Here is a 19279-nt window from a genome sequence, read left to right on the forward strand (position 1 = left end):
CATCCACTGTATTTAACCACCCTGGTGTCATGTATGTGGACAGCTTCTCCCCCCCACCGAGAAGGCACAGCCGAAGAAAAGTGTGCCAGTGCAAGTGCTGGAATACGGGGACGCCATCGCCCGCTTCAACTTCAACGGTGACACGGTGGTGGAGATGTCCTTCAGGAAGGTGAGAAGCAGGAAGCACCACCCAATACTGCACTAGTTTACAGACTCACTGTGAAGTAAAGTCTGCGTGTCAAACTTGCTTCCCTGTATCATCTTAGTCATTGTGAATACACAATCAACCGTGGGAAAAATGAACTGAAAAAGGACAAAATTATAATCTGATGAAATTTCTAATGAAAACCAGGCAACATGTAAAGTGTCACCTGCGCTTTTTTTTTTAGCTGCGGGTTTGGAGTCACTTGTTCCTGCTTTAAGCAGTCATTGACGGAGAGAAACAAATGTGTTCCTAGGCTCATTAAATACGGTTATGCTTCACGTAACAAATAACAATTCTGCATTTCAAAGTGGCAACTCCGTTTTGCTGTTTTGCCAGCAGCTACCACAAACCTAGTGCGCTGTTTTCCTCGTCTGTGTCTCTTTGTCCCCGCCTCCTCTGCACAAGAAGGTTTGTTTGTTTCTAACGGCGCCACCTTGTGAACAGGGAGAGAGGATCACGCTCATCCGTAGGGTGGACGAGAACTGGTATGAGGGGAAAATCTCAGGCACCAACCGCCAAGGCATCTTCCCCGTCACCTATGTGGAGGTGCACCGCAGGCCGCGGGTGAAGAACGGGCTGGACTACCCCGACCCGCCACTCAGTCACTCACCACAGCGCAGCACCAACGCCTCTCCTCAGGTAACCAACTTACGCAGACTACAAGTCCTGAGTTCACTTTTTAGTTCCCTCGATTGCTTCTGATTGGACCTTTGTTAGTGAATGTCTTCCATCTTTCTTTTAATTTTCCATCTGTTCTTCTTTCTGTTTCCATCCTTCTGTGTAAAGCTGTACCGTAGTCGTCTGACCACCTCCCCTCTACCTCTCCCTCGCTCCCCCCGTCGATCCGTCTCCCCCGAGGTCCATGCCATCTCCTCTGAGTGGATCTCCCTGACGGTGGGAGGCGGAAGCCCCCCAGCAGCCCCCACCCCTCCATTGCCTCCGCTGCCGACTATATCCTACCGCTGTGGCGAATACCTACCGCCTCCATATTCCGCCAGCCCCGTGCCACCACTCAGCGGCAGTCCTTACTACATGTCTCCCATGGCCTCCCCTTCTGCGTCCCCTTTGCCCCCGCCTTACCCACCCAGGCCCAACTCAGCCACCCCATTCCTCACATTCACGCCGCCGCTGGGTGAGGACTTCCTCCTCTCGCCTCCGTCACCAAATCTGTCCCGTAGCATGAGCCCCTGCGGTGGGCCGGTGCTGGAGGGCTGGCTCGGGGGGGAGAAGGAGTTGACAGAGGGGGAAGGCGCGGAGGGGGAAAGAAGCGGTGGTCACGCTGCCCCCGGGAGCAGGCGCAGTAGCCCTGCAGAGGTATCTTCTGCATGGAGTGCGGTGTTGTCAGGCTCACTCTGGAGCTTCAGGCCACGAGTTTAATCCCCTGACCAGGTTGTGTGATGAATATGAAGCTAACATGTGTGATGGTTGTGTCAGCTATGATTGAAGACAGGAGACGGTAAAACAGTCACCGCAGAAAGCTGCATGTAGTTGTGTGTGTGTGCTCCTGACACGCTAATATTTTAATGATGACGTGACTCAATTATTCCAGCAGACTGGTGTGCTTGCTTTGACGGAGCTGATCTTCCTGTGGTGCATGTTGTGTGAGGAATATCCAGACGTTTCGAAGGACGACCGTGGACAACGCTCCAGAGCGATGCATCTGTGTTATAGCTTCTCTTCTGATGTGTAACTTTGTGTATCTCCCAGCTTGTGAAGAACGACGTCGACCACCATGGACGGAGCTCCAGAAGTCCAGTGATGCTCTTCGACATCCATGACAACAACAACTCATTTGCGGTGAGGTCGCTGATGAATTCAAACTCCTTTAAACTCCTTTCAGGACTTCCTCTCGTAACGTCACTAAAATCCATCTCTCCACTTTACAAACCGCATGTTGATGTTGATACTAATGTCTCATGTCTCCTCTACATGCACTCACTCTGGTGTGTTGCCTTTCCTCGCCCTACTGGTCCACCAACGTCTTCTTTCCTCCTTCTGGCTTTTAACGGATCACTTCCTTTCCTCCCTCACCACTCACTGGACCTGCCGCCTGTCTGCCCCTTCACTCTCATAACTCCTCCCCACCGGGGCGGCTGCCTTTCTTTCTGGTGACAACTAGGAAGCAGTTTGTAATGAGATCATGAACATAGCTGAGACCTCAGTGAGGTACTGCAGCACCCTGACCCACCACCCCGTCCACTCACTGCGTAGACTGCACCCCCACCCCAGTAAACAATCTCTCATCATTTCCCAGCAACCCCAGTCTCACAGCAGCAGCCCGGAGCCCAGCCGCCTCATCTGCGGAGTGTAAGTTGTTTCTTTTTATGTCCACGTCTTCTGGAGATGCTGACCTCATCCTCCCGCTGCAGCTTCCAGGCTCTCTACAGCTATGTGCCACAGAACGAGGATGAGCTGGAGCTGCAGGAGGGCGACCTTGTCAGCGTCATGGAGAAGTGCGATGACGGCTGGTTTGTCGGTATGTGCCTTCGGGGGATGAGTTCCTGAGGCATGCAGTCACGCTTATTGCGTCACATTCATCCAGCTAGTGTTTCTGGGGAGTGACAGCACACAACTGCACATGTTCAGCTGCACATGCGAGGACTTTAAAAGGAAGCAGAGGTCACTTGTTTTGTCTATATCAGGACACACACTCACCTTTGACTAATAAAACCTGCTGATGCAACTGCAGTAAAAGGTTGGACAGTGATGCTTATTCGCATAATTCACCCATAAAAGTAGAACTGAACTCCAGAGTTCAATCCTACCGGACTTGTGAGCTGCTGTCGCTGCCCTTTGTTTTAAAGGAATAAAGGTCAACATGTTTGTCTTAAACTGATTCTAGATTTTTAAAAGCTTTATGCTGTTGCCTTCAAAATTCATGATTATTTGTCCAGTTATGAGGCTGTGGTGTTGAGTGCGGAGCTGTAGGTTCAGGTGATGTGAGGAGGATTGACAAAAGATGCAGGAAAAGAGAATTCCTGTACTATTGTCCACTTGAGTTGCATATAAAAGCCAAGAGTGCAGGTGAGGTGTGGAGACGGTCTCTGGGCTCGGTCCTAGGCGACGTGCCATTTATAGACATGAAAAAGCAAAAACTACAGAAGCAGCAATTTCAGGAAGCACTGCCACACTCAGGGAAAACAGGCAGGAGGAGATGATGTGCGTGAAGAGGGAAGCCAGAAATAGAAGATAATGGATCTGTGGATATTTATAAAAGACGGCAGCTTTGACATGTCAGTGTTGTGGTGGCTCACATAACAAGATGATGAGTGAATAATGAAACTTAGAATAGCATCATTTTAATTTTTATCAGCTTGTTGAATAGTAGATTCGGATTGGTCCATTTCTTTTGTCTTCCTGGGCATCTGTCTGTTGCCGATGAAATGACTTTACTGCAACAATGTGGTAAACGTACAATACAGGTGTATGACAGGGCGCCATCATGATAGTGTATTAGTACCACTGAAGTCACATTCACTGCATGATTCTCAACCCCCTCATACCTCCACTTGCTAGTGACCGGCCAAAAAGTCAATTGACAGCTTTATGTTGCGCATAGATCCAAAGTGTATGAGTTTGTACTTTTTATTCATGTCCAAAGATTAAGTAGGAACGTCAGTGCACCGTACTGAACCAAACCACTAGGTGGAATCATTCCACCTCTGTCTTCTTCAGTCCTGAGCTCATCATCATTCAAAAGATGGTCAAATATTCAGCTATTAATCGATAATATTTGTGTCACATCTACCATTTTCAGCATCTGAAATATTCTTCTGTCCTCCACACAGGTACATCGAAGAGGACAAAAAAGTTTGGAACTTTCCCCGGGAATTACGTGAAGGAGGTGAAGCTGTAAAAAAAGTAGAAAAAAAAGTAACCCTGCTGTAACACAATCGCCTGATGAGCTTGGGAAGTCATAACCATCGCGCGTGGCTGTTGATAGACTAGTCGAGACAAACTCTGGGAAAGTGATCAGCGGGTCTGAGGTATGTCAAAGTGAAGAGAAGGCGACGGAGACGGCTGTTGATTCACTGGCCAAAAACCTCAGTCCGATGGACACCACTTCTCACTCTCCTCCAAGACAGAACTCGTCCCTCCATGGAATCCTGCCACAAGTTGCTTCACGCTTCACTTTTGTCCTTCGCAGTTCACACAGCCGCAGAGCAGAGTCACAGAGCGGATCTTCTTACCTGAACTGGATGTGGGAATGTAGGATATTCAGGAGCAGAGGTGCTAACACATTTATATTTATCTCACCCAAACTAATATCTGAAGTCACCACAAAGTTAAGGAACTGTACAGAATCACATATTTATTCTTCACCTTCTCAAAATAAGCATGTTTGCCGATGATGGTCTCTTAGTTGGTAGCACTTCCTGCTTCCCCGCAGCTTCCACTGACCACAGGATAATGGAAAACTAATCTTTTAAGCGAATGATTCAGAGAGCGTTTTTAAAGCATTTGAACCCGTCCTTGCTGACTGCACGATCGTGACGTGTAAATGTGTACAGAAACTTCCTCAGGCCTTCGAGGTATGGCCACTTATTTTGGTATATGATGCAGGATCAGCATTAACAGGACGGTTAGCATGCAGAGCAACACCAGTTTACAGAGCATGAGCTTGAAGAGTCCTGCAACAAACCACACGCCAGACCATCCACACGGAGAAGACATATCATTTCCTTTTTGAAATTATCTTGTAATTATCTGCGAGCTTAGCTGAGTTCAGTCGTGTCCCGGCGCGTTCCTCTACTCGAGGTGAAACAAGGTTGCGATCACATCAGCGGGTCCTTGTATCCTCTTTCTGCTGTTTGGACACACTTTATAACCAAGGAATGAGGAAGTTTCAGATAGAATTCAAACAACAGTTGCTGCAAGGTCATTTCAAATGACCCTGAGTGATAGTTTAGTACATGATGTGTAGCACAATATTTATATTTACTTTTGATCTTAACATGGCGGTGAGGTTTGGAGCGAAGCTCTGTTGTAGAGTAGAGAGTTTTACCTTGATCACAGAGAACTCGCTGATGTGATCACTCTCCTGTAATTTCCCTTTGACCTTGACAAAGTACACAGAGTCTCTGGTGAATGACTGAGCTTGGAACCCGAGGTGTAAGGGAAAGGCCAACAACTAGCCAGGTTTTTTTGTATTTAAATTCCACAACTGGTCCTGCAAAGCAACTGTATTATTTAGGTTGTGAAGGAACCAGCTAACAGTCATGACAGACAGAACCTGTGTCGCCGCTCACCAGGTCATTTGATTTAACAAGAGAAAATACGCTCCAACTCACATCTGGACCTAAATTTTTGCTTCTGGTTCATGACCCAGAACTGCATGTGAACCAACAAAAATGACTTGATCTCTGTTGCCCAGTCACTTCTATCAAAGCTTTTTTAAGAATCCCGACCCGCTGACGTTCCTCCTGTGATGGGTTTTCACTGGTGTTCACACTCTCCATCACTCTGCCGGTTTGGCTCACATGTCACTGGACCTCCTTGTGATCGGGCTCGAGGGCAGTCACACATCAGTGTCCTTGTTCACCAGATGTTTGAATGTATAATGTGTCGCAGCAATTTTGTATAAATTTTGGTCCGAACTTTCATCTTGAATAAACAGCAGCGCGACACGTGAAGGATTGTAAATATGTAAAATAAGAAATTTGACTGCAAATGATGGGAGCGGTGTTTGAGCTCCCAGTCACCTGCAGTTTGTTTGAGCTGAAGGGTTTTTGGCAAAAGCACAGCGTGTTACTGAGCACAGGAGGTCGACAAAGATCACTCTGCCATGGATCATGATGCCTTATGTTCGCCACGAAGCCGTGCCTCATTTCCATTAACGTCACCGACATGTATCCACGTCATAGTTGATGTAGCCAGCAACATCCTGGTCTCTGTGAAGTTAAACCCAGATCATGTTGCAAGAACAGTGTGACACAGAACTATTAACAATCAGAAGTGTGGTGAGACACACAACCTGCAACAGGTTATTTGTTTGTTTGCTTCAATTTGCAGTGACAATAATTAAACACTATACACTGCTGTGACTTCAATATTATGCAATACTGAATAAACCAGTTAAAACTTGAGCGTGTGACTGGTGTTTGAAGTTGCTGAAGGTGGAGCTGCTGTCTCAACTTGTTATCAGTCAACAAAGGCAGCTAACATTTAAATTGTAGCCCATCCACTCCCGGAACTGCCTCAGAAAACCTGCATGTGATCCTGAAGAGAATTCTCCTCAGATGTGATGATGTCATGCGTGGATGTTTTCCTCATTACGGCCATGTATTTTCCTAAAACATCCCCCACTTTCATGACCTATCAGCAGGACACATGGTTCCGGCCTTGTAAACAGAACCAGACGAGGAAAGTGTGTCATAGATTCCAGCCGACTGGCCAGAGTTTGCCTCTGCCTCCACTTTCGGCTGCAGATCCTCTGATAGGAATTCAACTTCTGGGAGCGGCACATTCCACATCCTGGGATTTAGCTCGACCATAAATGGTAAGTTTGCATAAAACAAGGTGACGTACTGGCAGACGCCAAAGGAGGAGGGCGGAGGTGTCACTCTGATCGGTTTTAGTGGGACAAAGAATTCTCTTATGGCCTTAGCGTGTGTACTGAAACAACATTATACAGGGGAAAAAAACTCAAAATATACCAACATTGTAGCGCACAAGGTTTCAAGTTTTCTGTTCGACAAGCTGCCAGACAAGAGGCGAACATAAATATATCTGGAAACGTCTTAAAAGCACAAAAGAAAGCGGAGTAAACGAATGTGTTGTGAATGGATTTATTGTTCAGGGAGTAAATAAAATACTACATTTATGACGTGAAGTCGGTGGAGATGGAAAAAACTAAGCATTTTGATGATAACCACAGATGTTGGAAGATTTATTTATATATTTGTATTTATATTTCATTCATTTATATTCATACAACGTGTTGCCAAATTGCCAGTTTTAGACTGTTAAACTGTAAATTTTTGGGCTCTCTGTGATGTAGATTGATTTAAAATATGTGACTTTTTATCGCAGCACATTTGTTTATTATGGGTGAATATTATTCAATTACTTCATGAACTGATAATGTAGGTTCACCCATATACCACTTCCACCTGAATTAAATGTCTTAGCAGTAAAATCTTTTGATGTTCGATTTATTTTTATGTTACTAAAATGAACCTTTGAAAAATATTCATGCTTCACTCATCTTATTTTAAGGATCAGAAACTTCGTTGTGGCACGGAGCAATATTATACAAGTGAGTACACACCATTCTCTTCTTGTAGTAAACTAAAAACTATGACTTTATTAAAATTCAGAGTTGAAGTCCAAAAGATGGATTTCAGTTTCCTGTGCATGAAATAGACAGCGATTGCTCAAACGTCTTTCAGGTCGAGCGGTTGGGAAACAGCAGGGTGTCGATGATACAAACTAAATCGATGAATCATTTTAACGCTGAAAGCGGGGCACACCACGTGACCAAAGCGTAATCGCCTTACCTTTTGGTCGCCATGGACGAAACTTTTCTTTTCACGCGGAGTGATACATCCTTAGCACACACACGATCACTCCACTCTCACTTTTCTCCGCGTGCGGAGCCCACGGAGGTCGGTCCCTCCTCTGCAGACCTTTATCCCCGTGTGTCACTCTGCGTGGGAAGGCGCCCTGTGATCCTCCGGCAGGTCTTTGAAGGCACCATCTGTCGCAGCTTCAGCCCGAGAGCGAGTCATGCCTGTCCGGGTCGTCATGCAGGGTCCTGGCCCCTGGGGCTTCAGGCTGGTCGGCGGGAAGGACTTCGAGCAGCCGCTGACTGTCTCCAGGGTGAGTTGCTGCTGTTAGCTCGGCAGGAGCCGGGCTTTCACCACACCTGGGCTCGTCTCGACAGAACCTCCAGCTCGGTGTTTATCTGTAGCTCCAGGAACGTTAGCTTCTTCAAACGTCATTAGGAAGCTAATGTAGCTACTTTTTATATATGTGTATAGTTCAGGTGCACGCATTTCACCTGTGTATACATTGTTTTTAGCTGTATATACAGTCATGTATGAAGAGTAGCTTCGAGTGCGTTTGACTCGAGTTGATCGAACTTTCATTTAACGACCGTGATGAAAGTCCATGAACGCGCCACGTTTCATGAATTGTTCTCCAGTTCAGTGTTATACGTGTTTCATTAGCGTTTTATAACTGTGGCTGGACTCTTTCTGTCTGCTGTCGCTGATGGCTCTGTCTTCCTGTGGTCAGTCCACTCCACCCATGGAGAAGTGTTGAGGAATTCCTGGACCGCGCCGAAGTGCCTTTATCTTGCGGCGCGTGCCCTGAAGGCAGCAGGCCACAGACTCGGAATACCTCCGTGCCCGTGGCTGCCTCTGTGTACTGTAAACAGTGACCTCAGCAGCGAGCCCGAGAGGAGGGAACTGCGCATATGAAAGTCAAATGCCCTCGTTTCTCGCGCAGGTCACTCCAGGAAGCAAAGCTGCGCAGGCTAACCTGTGTATCGGCGACATGATCCTGGCCATCGATGGGGAAGCGTCGGACGGCATGACTCACCTGGAGGCCCAGAACAAGATAAAGGGCTGCGTGGATGAGATGGTGCTTTCTATTGACCGGTGAGTTGGCTGTAATGTCAGACAGCTTTCCAGGTGTTCAGACGATGACTAGGATGAATCACAAAGATCATCTGAATTCCATCTGAGTTGCTTAACAAATGATGCAGTCAGGAATGTGAGCGGATGGTGTGGAGCGCAGGGTGTGGTTCTCCCAAACTGAAGCTGTCGGCGACAGGTTGTTGACACCGGAACAGACAAAACCCTGATGTTTGCACATGCTCTGTTTCAGGTCAGAAAATAAACTGTGGTCGCCGCTTTCCTCAGAAGAAGGACGGACTCATCCCTACAAGATGAATCTCGCTTCAGAGCCAAAGGTGCGTGTCTGCTGTTGTCTGTGTCAGGAGAAGCCATTTGCAGTCGTCCCGCCAGCCCACACGTACTTTCCCACCGCAGAGGCTTGTGGGATTTTTAGAAACTTCTGCACAGCCAACGATGAAGTCATTGTTTACTTCCCAACAGGACGTTGCCTAGGAGACATAGTTTATCATCCAGGGTGTGACGCAAGCCTCAGTTCCTGCCGGCTGAGTGGAGCGCTGAGGTCAAAGTTTGAATTCATGCCGGTGTGGTGCATATCTGTCACACCCCTGCCATGTCTGCTCACTGACCATCGGTCTGTTTCTGCTGCACCACTTTTATTTGTGAACAAGTTGATTCAAGCTGAAGGTGTTCCCAGCATGCCGTCGTGACATGTCCGTGAAAGGCGTTTTATTGTGTCGACCATGTTTGTGCTGTGTTTGCACGTTTTCATTTTCACCTTTTTTCCGCATGGTTTACAGCACCGCCTGTTCTACACCAACCTAACCACTGTATTTGCTCGACAGGAAGTGAAACACATTGGCTCCGCCCACAACAGAAGTGCCCTGCCTTTCACCGGCTTCAGCCCCAAAGTGGTGACCAACCAGTACAACACCCCAGCGGGTCTCTACTCCTCACAGAATATCAAGGACTTCAACTCTGCTGTCGACGAAGTCAAGACCATGACGACAGTCCAGGAACCAGAAAACAAGTTAGTATGACGACTTTAGTCACAACATCTGTCGCGTGGATAAAGCTCCCCAGGCGATCCCTCCCTCCTCACGCTTCCCTTGCAGCTTCTCAGTCAACAATCGTCTTGCTCAAGGGCACAGTGACCTCAGACAGCCAGATGATGTCATGATCTTTCACAAACAACATTCTGCCTTAGTTTTTAGATCATTACAAGGCGATATAACAGGTCAAAGTCTTACTGAATAGTTTGGTTCATGATTTATTTTTATTTTATGTTTAGTTATTTAACACAATTTGTGTTCTTTTTAGCTGCTTTTCAAGACTATCAGGATCCTAAAAACTCACTTTGGTGCTGGCCTTCCCTCCAGGCTGTTCCCCACCTGCTCTTCAGACTCTTAATTCAGGCTCTAATCTGATTATTTACTCTCCGTCTCTTTGCTGCCGCACGGAAGGATTCTGAGCTCCAACCTCAAACAGTCCTCTGGCTGACTCCTGTGTCTGAGTCGCTCTGTGGCCAAATGGGCTTATTTGCTTGCAACATGACTGTGAACTTTCAGGACACTCAAAATCCCGGCCATAATTCATGACCTGATAAGGTGTGGACAGAAATTCTATTTACGGAGGAGTCTGACTGTCAAAACAGGAAGTCTGAACTGAGTGCATGAAACATCTCTGTGCTTGGTGTCACGGCATCTCTGCCCTAAAATCTATTTGTTTCCCAATCTTTTATCAGATTGCCTTTCACCTTCATGTTTTTCCCCTTTTTTTGGAAATATTCTGTTAAATTGTTGGTTCATTTCCATCACAACTTGTCACCAAAACTTCAATATTTGTGAGCTTTCATAGACATTATGGGTGTGGTCTGGTGTTTGGTGTAAATTAGGATTGAATTGTATGTAACTATCATCAAGTTACTTCACCACTACTTAATATACATACATTCCAGCTCAAAACACTTTGGCTGCGTACCAAGTCTCCACTTTACCCCTTCGTCTTAGCCCTTTGTCTCAGTTTTGCCCCCTCATGGGAGACTCTTCACACCAGTTCACTCTGACTCTTGGGAGCGTCAACAAATGTCTGCCAGAAATCTGAAAGCAGAACTGTGTGCAGGAGAGGAACAGGGAAGGTGAAGTGAAAAGTGAAAGTGAACCTTATTCGTGGCTCATACAGTTTGTAGCTGGGGTGTGCTGCGTGTGGTCCTTTGCCTTTATTTACGCAAAACTACGAATGAAATTCATAGATATTATTGAAACGCTGTTACAGATATTGAAGAAATGCCTTGTAAAAAAGTGATTTTATACATACCAAGTGCCAAGATATTCACCAGAGATTTATATTGACAGTATTTAAATACAATATCTTCTTCTTCTTCTTTCGGCTTCTCCCTTCATGGGTCGCCACAGTGGATCATCTTCCTCCATCTCACCCTGTCCTCTGCTTCCTCTTCTCTCAAACCTCATGTCCTCCTTCACCACCTCCATCAATGTCCTCTTTGACCTTCCTCTCCACCTTCTGCCTGGCAGTTCCAACTTCAACATCTTCATCTACCAATGTACTGGCTCTCTCTCTCTCTCCTCTGTACATGTCCAAACCATCTCCATCTTGCCTCTCTGACTTGGTCTCCTAAACACCTGAGCACATGTGCTGTCCCTCTGATCCTATCCATCCTGCTCACTCCCAGAGAGAAGCTCAGCATCTTCATCTCTGCTACCCCCAGCTCTGCCTCCTGTCTTTCCCTCAGTGCCAAATAAATAGAATATGTGGGGGGGAAACTGTATTTGGCTTGATGGCCCCCGTATAACAGCCACAGTGGGTGATGTGGCCCCTGAGGAAATTTTAATGAAGAATGTTTGTAACTGTGTAGGTTAGTTTAGTGTGTGAAAATAGTCTTGTTGATTCTTCAGTATCAAGCTTTTCTGTATTATTCCTCTGTTCATCCATATTTATCTCACTCTGAGGCGTAGGCACCTACATTTATGAAAAAGAGTCATCAAATAACTTCTGTTTATGAACTGTGGGAGGAAACCAGAGTACCTGGTGGAAACACACGCAACATAGTGATTGAGCATATATGGCAAACTGACAGTGTGATGGGAATAAAGGCCAATAATAAATAATAATAATAAATAAAGGCCAAGGCCAAAATAATTTGACTGTCCTGACATTTACCAGGAATAAGTGGGAACCTTGAGCCATTAAACATGAGTTCTCTTCTTGGGCAGGTCTCCTTCAGATCCATCCAAAGTGCGGCCAGCAGTAGCAGCTGACTCGGAGGTCTACAAGATGCTGCAGGAGAACCAGGAGTCGGACGAACCTCCGCGCCAGTCGGCCTCCTTTAAGGTGCTTCAGGAGATCCTAGAAACAGGTGTGCTTCACACAGTCCTTGGCTCTGCATGGGGAACCTCTGCGGCAGGTTTAGTGACGTCTGATGTTCGTCCAGGTGACCCGGACAAACCCTCAGGCTTCAGGAGTGTTAAGGCACCGACCACCAAGATCGCGTCCTCGGTCGGAAATGCTGACAGGCTACCAATCTGTGACAAATGTGGCTCAGGGATTGTGTAAGTATTTCTGCTATTGTTTTCAAGATAGTTGTATTATGCGACGTGTTTGTCCTCTGACTCCATCTAGTGGCCGTTGCATGTACAACATTTGTAACCACAGCAGTCACTTGCATTCAAAACTAGTTTGAGTGTGGCGTTCATTTGGAAGTTTGAATTCCCTCAACAACCCCCAGTGTATTGCTCATGAGCAAGTACTGTAGACAGTCTACACTGGATGAACAAGTCTGATAGCAGTTTTGTTGGTTCTGAAGCAGACAGTGTGAATCTGTCTCTTCTTGTCTGGCTTCATTTATGGCGTTTGTTGTTAGCATGCTTTTCAGTTAGCATCTTCCTGGCTTGACTGTGTAGCTGTCACCCTGCTACAGACCACCGCCTCTGTCACATCACGTAATCTAAGAGGCTATTTTGTGGAGCATCAAATCAATCTGTGACCCAGCATCCCGCGGGTACATGGCAGAAGTTAAACATCAGTTGACATTTTTTCAAAAATGTCTTTTGTTTTGTGGTGGGATAACAAAAAATATATATATTTAATTTAACAGTTGCTCTCCAGGCAACACAGAACCTTTGTAAGTGAAGGAGTTCTTAGTCCACTGATCACACTGATGCACAAGACACGTGGCAGCTAGGATGATAACAACAACAAACATGGAGGAATCCCTGAACAAAAGCAAACAAAAGCATCTGTTTTCTTTTGTTCAGGGATGTTTTTCAATACACAATGACCAGGATTCCACCTCTCTGAATGTACTTGAAATTCTTATAAAATTAAAATTCGTATACAAATATTTTCAAGACACTAAAATAGCTTTAGTTTAAATCAGGTGATATAAAAACTTGAATATAGCCACCACCGTGATTTATTGTGCTATTGTCAAACTGATGCAAAAGATTGAACAACAAGAATTTTGTTGTTTAAATGTATGTATGGGTCCATCATTTGATTCAGTAATATACCAAACTCATTCAAATTGAAAAATGTGGCTTCTTGTGGCAAATATTCTTATACCATTCAACTGCGATTCATTGAGATTAATTAATCATAAATTCTGTAATTAACTAGATTTTATTTTAATCGAATCCCACCCCTCCTTTTGTCACAAAGCAGCCTGGTTCTATCATGACTTATTTTTTCGGTTATAAAAATATTGGCCGCAGTAGAGTGTGTTACAGCAGCGTGGCTCTCCTCCTCAGGGGGATGCTGGTGAAGCTGCGCGACAAGCTGCGACACCAGGAGTGCTACACCTGCACGGACTGCAACGTCAACCTGAAAAATAAAGGACATTTCTTCGTGGAGGACCAGATCTACTGTGAGAAGCACGCCCGCGAGCGCATGACCCCGCCCGAGGGCTACGACGTGGTCACGGTCTTCCCCAAATGAAGGTCGCGACCTCACTCGCCAGCCGCAGCATTCCCACTTCCATCTCCAGCTGAAGACTACGAGCGCTTCCTCCTGCCACAAACTGTTTTTAATTTCCTCCTCGAGCCTGCGACCGGACGTCACCAGCTGCTGTTTTTACTCTTCTTTTTTAAGAACAGACCACTCTTACTTCGACAGCGAGCCAATTTAATGCTGGAAAATACATTTCAATGTCATTGCCAAATAAATGTTTTAAAATGCTGCTGATCTTTTGTTTATTTTTGATGATGCTGATTCAGGATTGCTTAAGAATAAACTCTCAGCGAACAAGCAGTGTCTCAAACTTGCTGTGAATTAGACACATTTCAGTTCTATAGTCTGGGTGAATCAGTAATGCAGCATTGAACAATTTTTCCCGGAGAAATTGAAGGTAACTTTCCAAACCAGTAGCAGAACGAGTTAATTTGAGTCATAACTGGCAGAATGTTATAGATGATGGACGGCAGATCTTGGCGTCTGATTTCTGAGATTTCTTGTTAATTTTTATACTGGTTTTCTGGACTGTTGAGGTAGAAATGAATGTCAGAAGATCAGGAGTCGTCGCTATTTGGTTTAAATCTGTGGCAATTGAAATGGCTTTAGGTGGTTTGTAATGGTTTGTGATGCGACTGGTGTGTACAAGTACATCATATAAATACATGACATGAAATGATGTCCTGGATTCTCACATTTATTCAAAACATTCTATAGTGCAAATACTTGGAAGAAGGGTGGAAGGAGAGAACTGTAAAAGACTCATAAATAAGTGAAATGTGCAAGAGTGAGCAAAGATGAAGTTGTGTGAATGCTTTACCAGCTTGGTTTTGTTTGACAGGTGAGAAGATGAATGAAAGATGGATGACTAATGTTGGTTCAGTGAAGAGGAGAGTGCAGGCAGGATGGATGAAGTGCTGTGAGTTCAAATGTCGCTCGACTCAGATCAGTCCGTCAGTGTTCGCCTCTGTTCTCCCCACAGAGTGAGCGGAAGTAGAAGGTCACCCTGGTCTCGTTCTTCACTCCTTGAGTGGACGACTGGAGAGTTCTGCTCTGGTCCTCCGCTGACTTTAGAGGGTGTGAGGCTGTGAAGGAGTTGAAGCCGTGGACCATCTCTGCGGTGTGTCGGTGCTGCTCGGCCATCCTCAGGGTCTCAGTCAGAGCCCAGATGTAGTTGTGAGCGAATCTCAGGGTTTCGATCTTGGTCAGCTTGGCGTCTTCTGGGAAAGCTGGTAAGATGTTGCGCAACTCGTTGAGAGCCGAGTTCAGGTTGTGCATCCGGTGTCTCTCCCGGTCGTTGGCCTTCCTTCTCCGCCTGCCTTTCTGGCCCGAGGGTTCATCTGGCTTGGACTTTGGGCTGTGCAGTGCAGAAGGTTCTGTGACCATCGGCTCAGGTGAAGCTTGACTTTTTGGAGACATTCTGTAGATGAGACAGTTTATTACCGTTTATCACTTCTAGGCACAAGCGCAGAACACTCTCATTTTTTATTTTATTTTAGCTGTTTTTACCACCTCAGTAATGTTGCTTTTCCTCTCAAATCTGTTATTTCTGTGTACCTTTTTTCGTAAATGTCATAGATTTTCTGGTCAGACGTCTAGTGTGGATTTTCTTTCTTCAAAGATCATATTAAAACATTTGATTACAGAGTTTTGTTCTCACTGTCTTGTGATCAGAATTGTCATTGTGTGTCCTGTTTTTTAGGCGACTTTTATTTCATCGTTCTTTTTCTAAATAAAATTAAGTACGCAATTAATAAATAATAAAATTCATCGAAATTTTTTAAAAAAAAATACAAGTATTTACAAATGAAACGTACACAGGAGCAAACATGCTACAATTCAAACAAAAGGATGAAATAACTCGGGGTGAAAACGTTTAAAATGATTAAATGTCTTGTTCAATAGAACAAGAAATCGCGTTCCATGACGAGGCGTAAAAGTACAAGCCACTTGTTTTTAACTTGCTACTTTTCGTGCAGCGACACCTAGTGACGGTCTTGAATATTGCAGCCACTCACTTCACCACAAAGTCTATTTAATTCATAAAACTCAACTTAACCAAGGGGGTTTGCTCGTTTAGTTAAGTAAAATACACTAGACTGTCACATAAGAATCGCGAATACTTGTGCTTAGCAAGGTCGAAACTGAATAAATTCCAATAATCTAAAGTTGTCTTTTAAAAGCACGAGCTTCTCTCAGCATCTTCCAGCCTCAAACACCGTGTTTCATATCCACATCTTCTCCCTGAATAACAGACCGGTGTCCCGGAGCTCACCTGGGTGGATGAGGAGCCTGGTCCTGAGGGCAGCAGAGGTGCGCGTGTGAGGGATGGATGCGCACCTCCGTCACTTTATAGAGCCTTTATCTTATCTCCTCACCGGCCTGAACCAACAGCCACTGTCAAGTAGCCAATCAGCTGCCAGGGCGCCCCCCATCTTCCTCCCATCAGTCCCACTCCTCTTTTGTTTTCTTCATTACATACATGCGTGGTCAAGTGGCGACCCACAAAACTGCGCCGGTGATATTCGCTCTATAAAAGACTCCCAAAAGAAGGCTTGGAAGTAAAATTGGATGTATCTGTTTAGCAAATGGTAATTGTGTTTTTTATTCAGATTTAATTTGCGCCAAACTTTATTTTCGTTTAAAAAAACCCTAAACTGAATACAATACAAAAACATCGGGATTGTTTTTCTTCCTTGCTTTATTTTATGAATTTGTACTTTATATTTCGGTTTCATGAAATATAAGATCAGTATCGATCATCAAATCGTTAATATTCTTAACTAATAGGTTGAAAAACACTCAGCTCCCTCGCGTCATTGAAAGTCATCCTCTCAAAAAAACGTTTTTATATGTTAAGCGAATTATATAGTGGCCCCTTTTAACACACCCAATTTAGGAAAACGACCCCCGGCTTTATTCTGATATTTTCCCATGTAACGGTTGAGCAGAATAAAAGAGAACACGCTTCAAATTCTGATATTGCTTTGCTGGATGTCGCCTGAACTGATGACGCACTGCGTACATTCTTACATTTTCAGCTGGTGCGTTTTTGGAAATTTTACGGTCTGAATCCGGGTTTGCAAGATGTTAAATTGAGAGTTAACTGGCTTTTTATCTCCCAGTCTGAAAGCAAATGTTGTTTTGAAAGCCAAGTGCTCGTGAAGAGACGCTCTTGTTGTGTTCGAGCGCAAAGCTGCGGCAGGAAAGCGGGCACCATTACGCACTGGGCCAGCTGGCACCGACCCCGCACAGAACTGAAACCTGCTGTGACACTTGATGCCCCGAAGTCTTTTGTGACGTGTGATAACAGTTAAACTTCCAAATCTTCTGTGTGTCATAGTTTAAATGTGTGCGTCACGACGTCTCCAAAATGACGTCCACCATCGCGAAACACTTTTTACGCACTGAAATTTGAGGATGAAAATGAGCTCGTGTTTAGCCAAAGAGCTTTACAATACATCGACATCGACCTGGAGTGTGGGTGGGTGGGTTTGGTTGGGCTTTAACAATGATTTACACTCCGTGACACGAAAGGTCAGACACACGCTTCGCAACTTTCTGTCTAAATATGTGTTTTGGGGACATTGCGGCGATAAGCAGCCTCAAATAAAGAGGACAAATACAGAGCAGCGATAGCAGGCCGCTATAAACGATCAAAAAGTAAACTAATATTACAACTTGACGTATAATCATTGATGCCAGATCCACAGGGAGACGGGGCGGGCAGGTGCGTGGACGCCACTGCGTGTCTTTATCAGCGCGGTCGTGGGCTCCTGCTGCTTGTTATGCAAAGTGTGGGCAAACACACGCCGCTGTGGAAATACAAGATATCGGGAAAGTGATGGAACAATATTTAACAATGCGGGGAGCAGGTGATACCTGGCCAAGTCTTCCTCCGCTGCACTTTCCTCCTCTCTCTTATTTATCAAGCCAAATCTATTTATTATTATTTTAGCAAACAGAGGTACCAGGTGGGGCTTTATTTCCGTCTTCAGCTTTTTTGTTTGAAGGACGTTTTGAAGGGGACAATCAAAGTCCAACAACTCGCTGACCAGATTGTTGTCATCCCAAACTCGCAATGGCGCCATTCAACACGCCCCCCCGCCCCTCCTCTTGTTCCTTCTGGCAAAGAGCTGCCGAGGAGGAGAAGAAAACTTCTTCAAGAAAGAAGAAACATCTTTAAAACATTTAATTGCAACCCGGATGCCATATGTACACCCTTGTGAAGAGCCCCAACAATGTGACTGCCTTTTAGAATGTATGGAGTGCGCCTTTGGAGACGTGTGCGCTTTTTGGAGAAGTGCGCGCGTGGTGACCGTCATGACCCTGGACACACTTTACACAAGAACTAATTCACTTTTAACGTGCTTTGCAGTTCCCTCTCACAGGCAGCGCATTGTACCTCTCACCTCCGCTTTTGAAGACTGTGTACACCAATTACAGTGCAATAGCTGTCCTTGTCTCTCCGCGAGGACAAAAAAAAAACTCACTCACTCACAGATGAGGATGCTGGACTCACAACTCCACCTCCTCAGATGTTCCTTTCTTTTGACAGCGTCTGGAAGCAGGTTTGTTTTTGTAACCACTCTTGTTCAATTAAAAAGACAAGGGAGACTTTTATTCTTGGCCATAGAATCTGTGTTTATTTAACTTTCTCAACATTAATTAAAAAGAAAAAACAACAACAACAACACAAACAACAAAGCAACATTGCCATGACAACAACAATCTTGAAATTGCCTAAATTTTCCATTTGGAAGCGTTATTGCTCAGTCATGAGATATAGATGAACAGCTGTGAGATACTGAAATGCATCAATAAAAAATATAAAAATGAATCACTAATAAATTCAACATTCAAGTGTTGGTATTAACACAACTTTCACTTCCCGCTCAAATGTTTCAATTAGAAGAGTTTGAGCCATCTTTGCCTCTATCTACCACCAAGGAAAAATACAAACATAAATATTAAAATCTATCAAGAATTTAGATTAGAGTATATCTATATTTTAAAATTCAAACTTAGTAAAAATAAATAAACAAATAAAAATAATAAATAATGGCCATTCAGATTGGTAGAATCGACTGTTCTTGGATCATCTGAAGATGCAGCTAGTGAGTCCTGCCCAGAAATCTGCTACTTCATCATATTTCCTAATTATTTCAATGATGACAAGAGGGTACAATAATGAAGCAGAGTTGCTGCTAAATGAACGAACACAATGAAAACAATGAAAAAAAAACTATTACAAAGTTACTGTTGTTTTCAACTCACATTTTTGTATATTGTAAATAGATTGCCAAATAATATAATGTTTTGTGGTTTTTCAACTCCCTCCATTAGAAAAAACTAACCTTTCTCATTTTCACTATTATTATTATCGTTATTATCATTATTATAAAATAACAAAAAAATTGAAATTATTTAATTTCATTCCGATTACTTGTCTTGACAGTTTATGTAGCTTTCGTTTCTCCAGCAAACGATCAGGATTTTTAAAATGTATTATTTATTTATTTTGGACCCA

General features: G+C 44.5%; 2 protein-coding genes across 4 annotated transcripts in view; both read left to right on the plus strand.

The window, feature by feature from the left end:
* The window catches only part of LOC128764590 (sorbin and SH3 domain-containing protein 1), a 39696-nt gene extending 33396 nt beyond the window's left edge, over positions 1 to 6300 (plus strand). Inside the window, exons 23-29 of one of the 3 annotated variants that reach the window (XM_053874489.1) lie at positions 44 to 169; positions 650 to 844; positions 992 to 1519; positions 1913 to 2002; positions 2460 to 2512; positions 2575 to 2681; positions 3994 to 6300. In XM_053874489.1, the coding sequence (XP_053730464.1) occupies positions 44 to 169; positions 650 to 844; positions 992 to 1519; positions 1913 to 2002; positions 2460 to 2512; positions 2575 to 2681; positions 3994 to 4061 (1167 nt within the window). In that variant the 3' untranslated portion in view covers positions 4062 to 6300. The remainder of the gene's footprint in view (positions 1 to 43; positions 170 to 649; positions 845 to 991; positions 1520 to 1912; positions 2003 to 2459; positions 2513 to 2574; positions 2682 to 3993) is intronic. The other 2 variants (XM_053874491.1, XM_053874490.1) reach the window with 2 other exon arrangements.
* Positions 6301 to 7754: 1454 nt separating this feature from the next.
* Positions 7755 to 14952, plus strand: pdlim1 (PDZ and LIM domain 1 (elfin)). The gene is made up of 7 exons (XM_053874214.1): positions 7755 to 8026; positions 8657 to 8808; positions 9038 to 9122; positions 9630 to 9814; positions 12018 to 12160; positions 12236 to 12353; positions 13551 to 14952. Exons 1-7 carry the CDS (start codon positions 7934 to 7936, stop codon positions 13735 to 13737), a joined length of 963 nt encoding a protein of 320 aa, XP_053730189.1. The 5' UTR covers positions 7755 to 7933; the 3' UTR covers positions 13738 to 14952.
* The last annotated feature ends 4327 nt before the right edge of the window (positions 14953 to 19279 follow it).

Source organism: Synchiropus splendidus, chromosome 9, assembly GCF_027744825.2.
Source record: "Synchiropus splendidus isolate RoL2022-P1 chromosome 9, RoL_Sspl_1.0, whole genome shotgun sequence".
In the NCBI taxonomy this organism is placed as follows: domain Eukaryota; kingdom Metazoa; phylum Chordata; class Actinopteri; order Syngnathiformes; family Callionymidae; genus Synchiropus; species Synchiropus splendidus.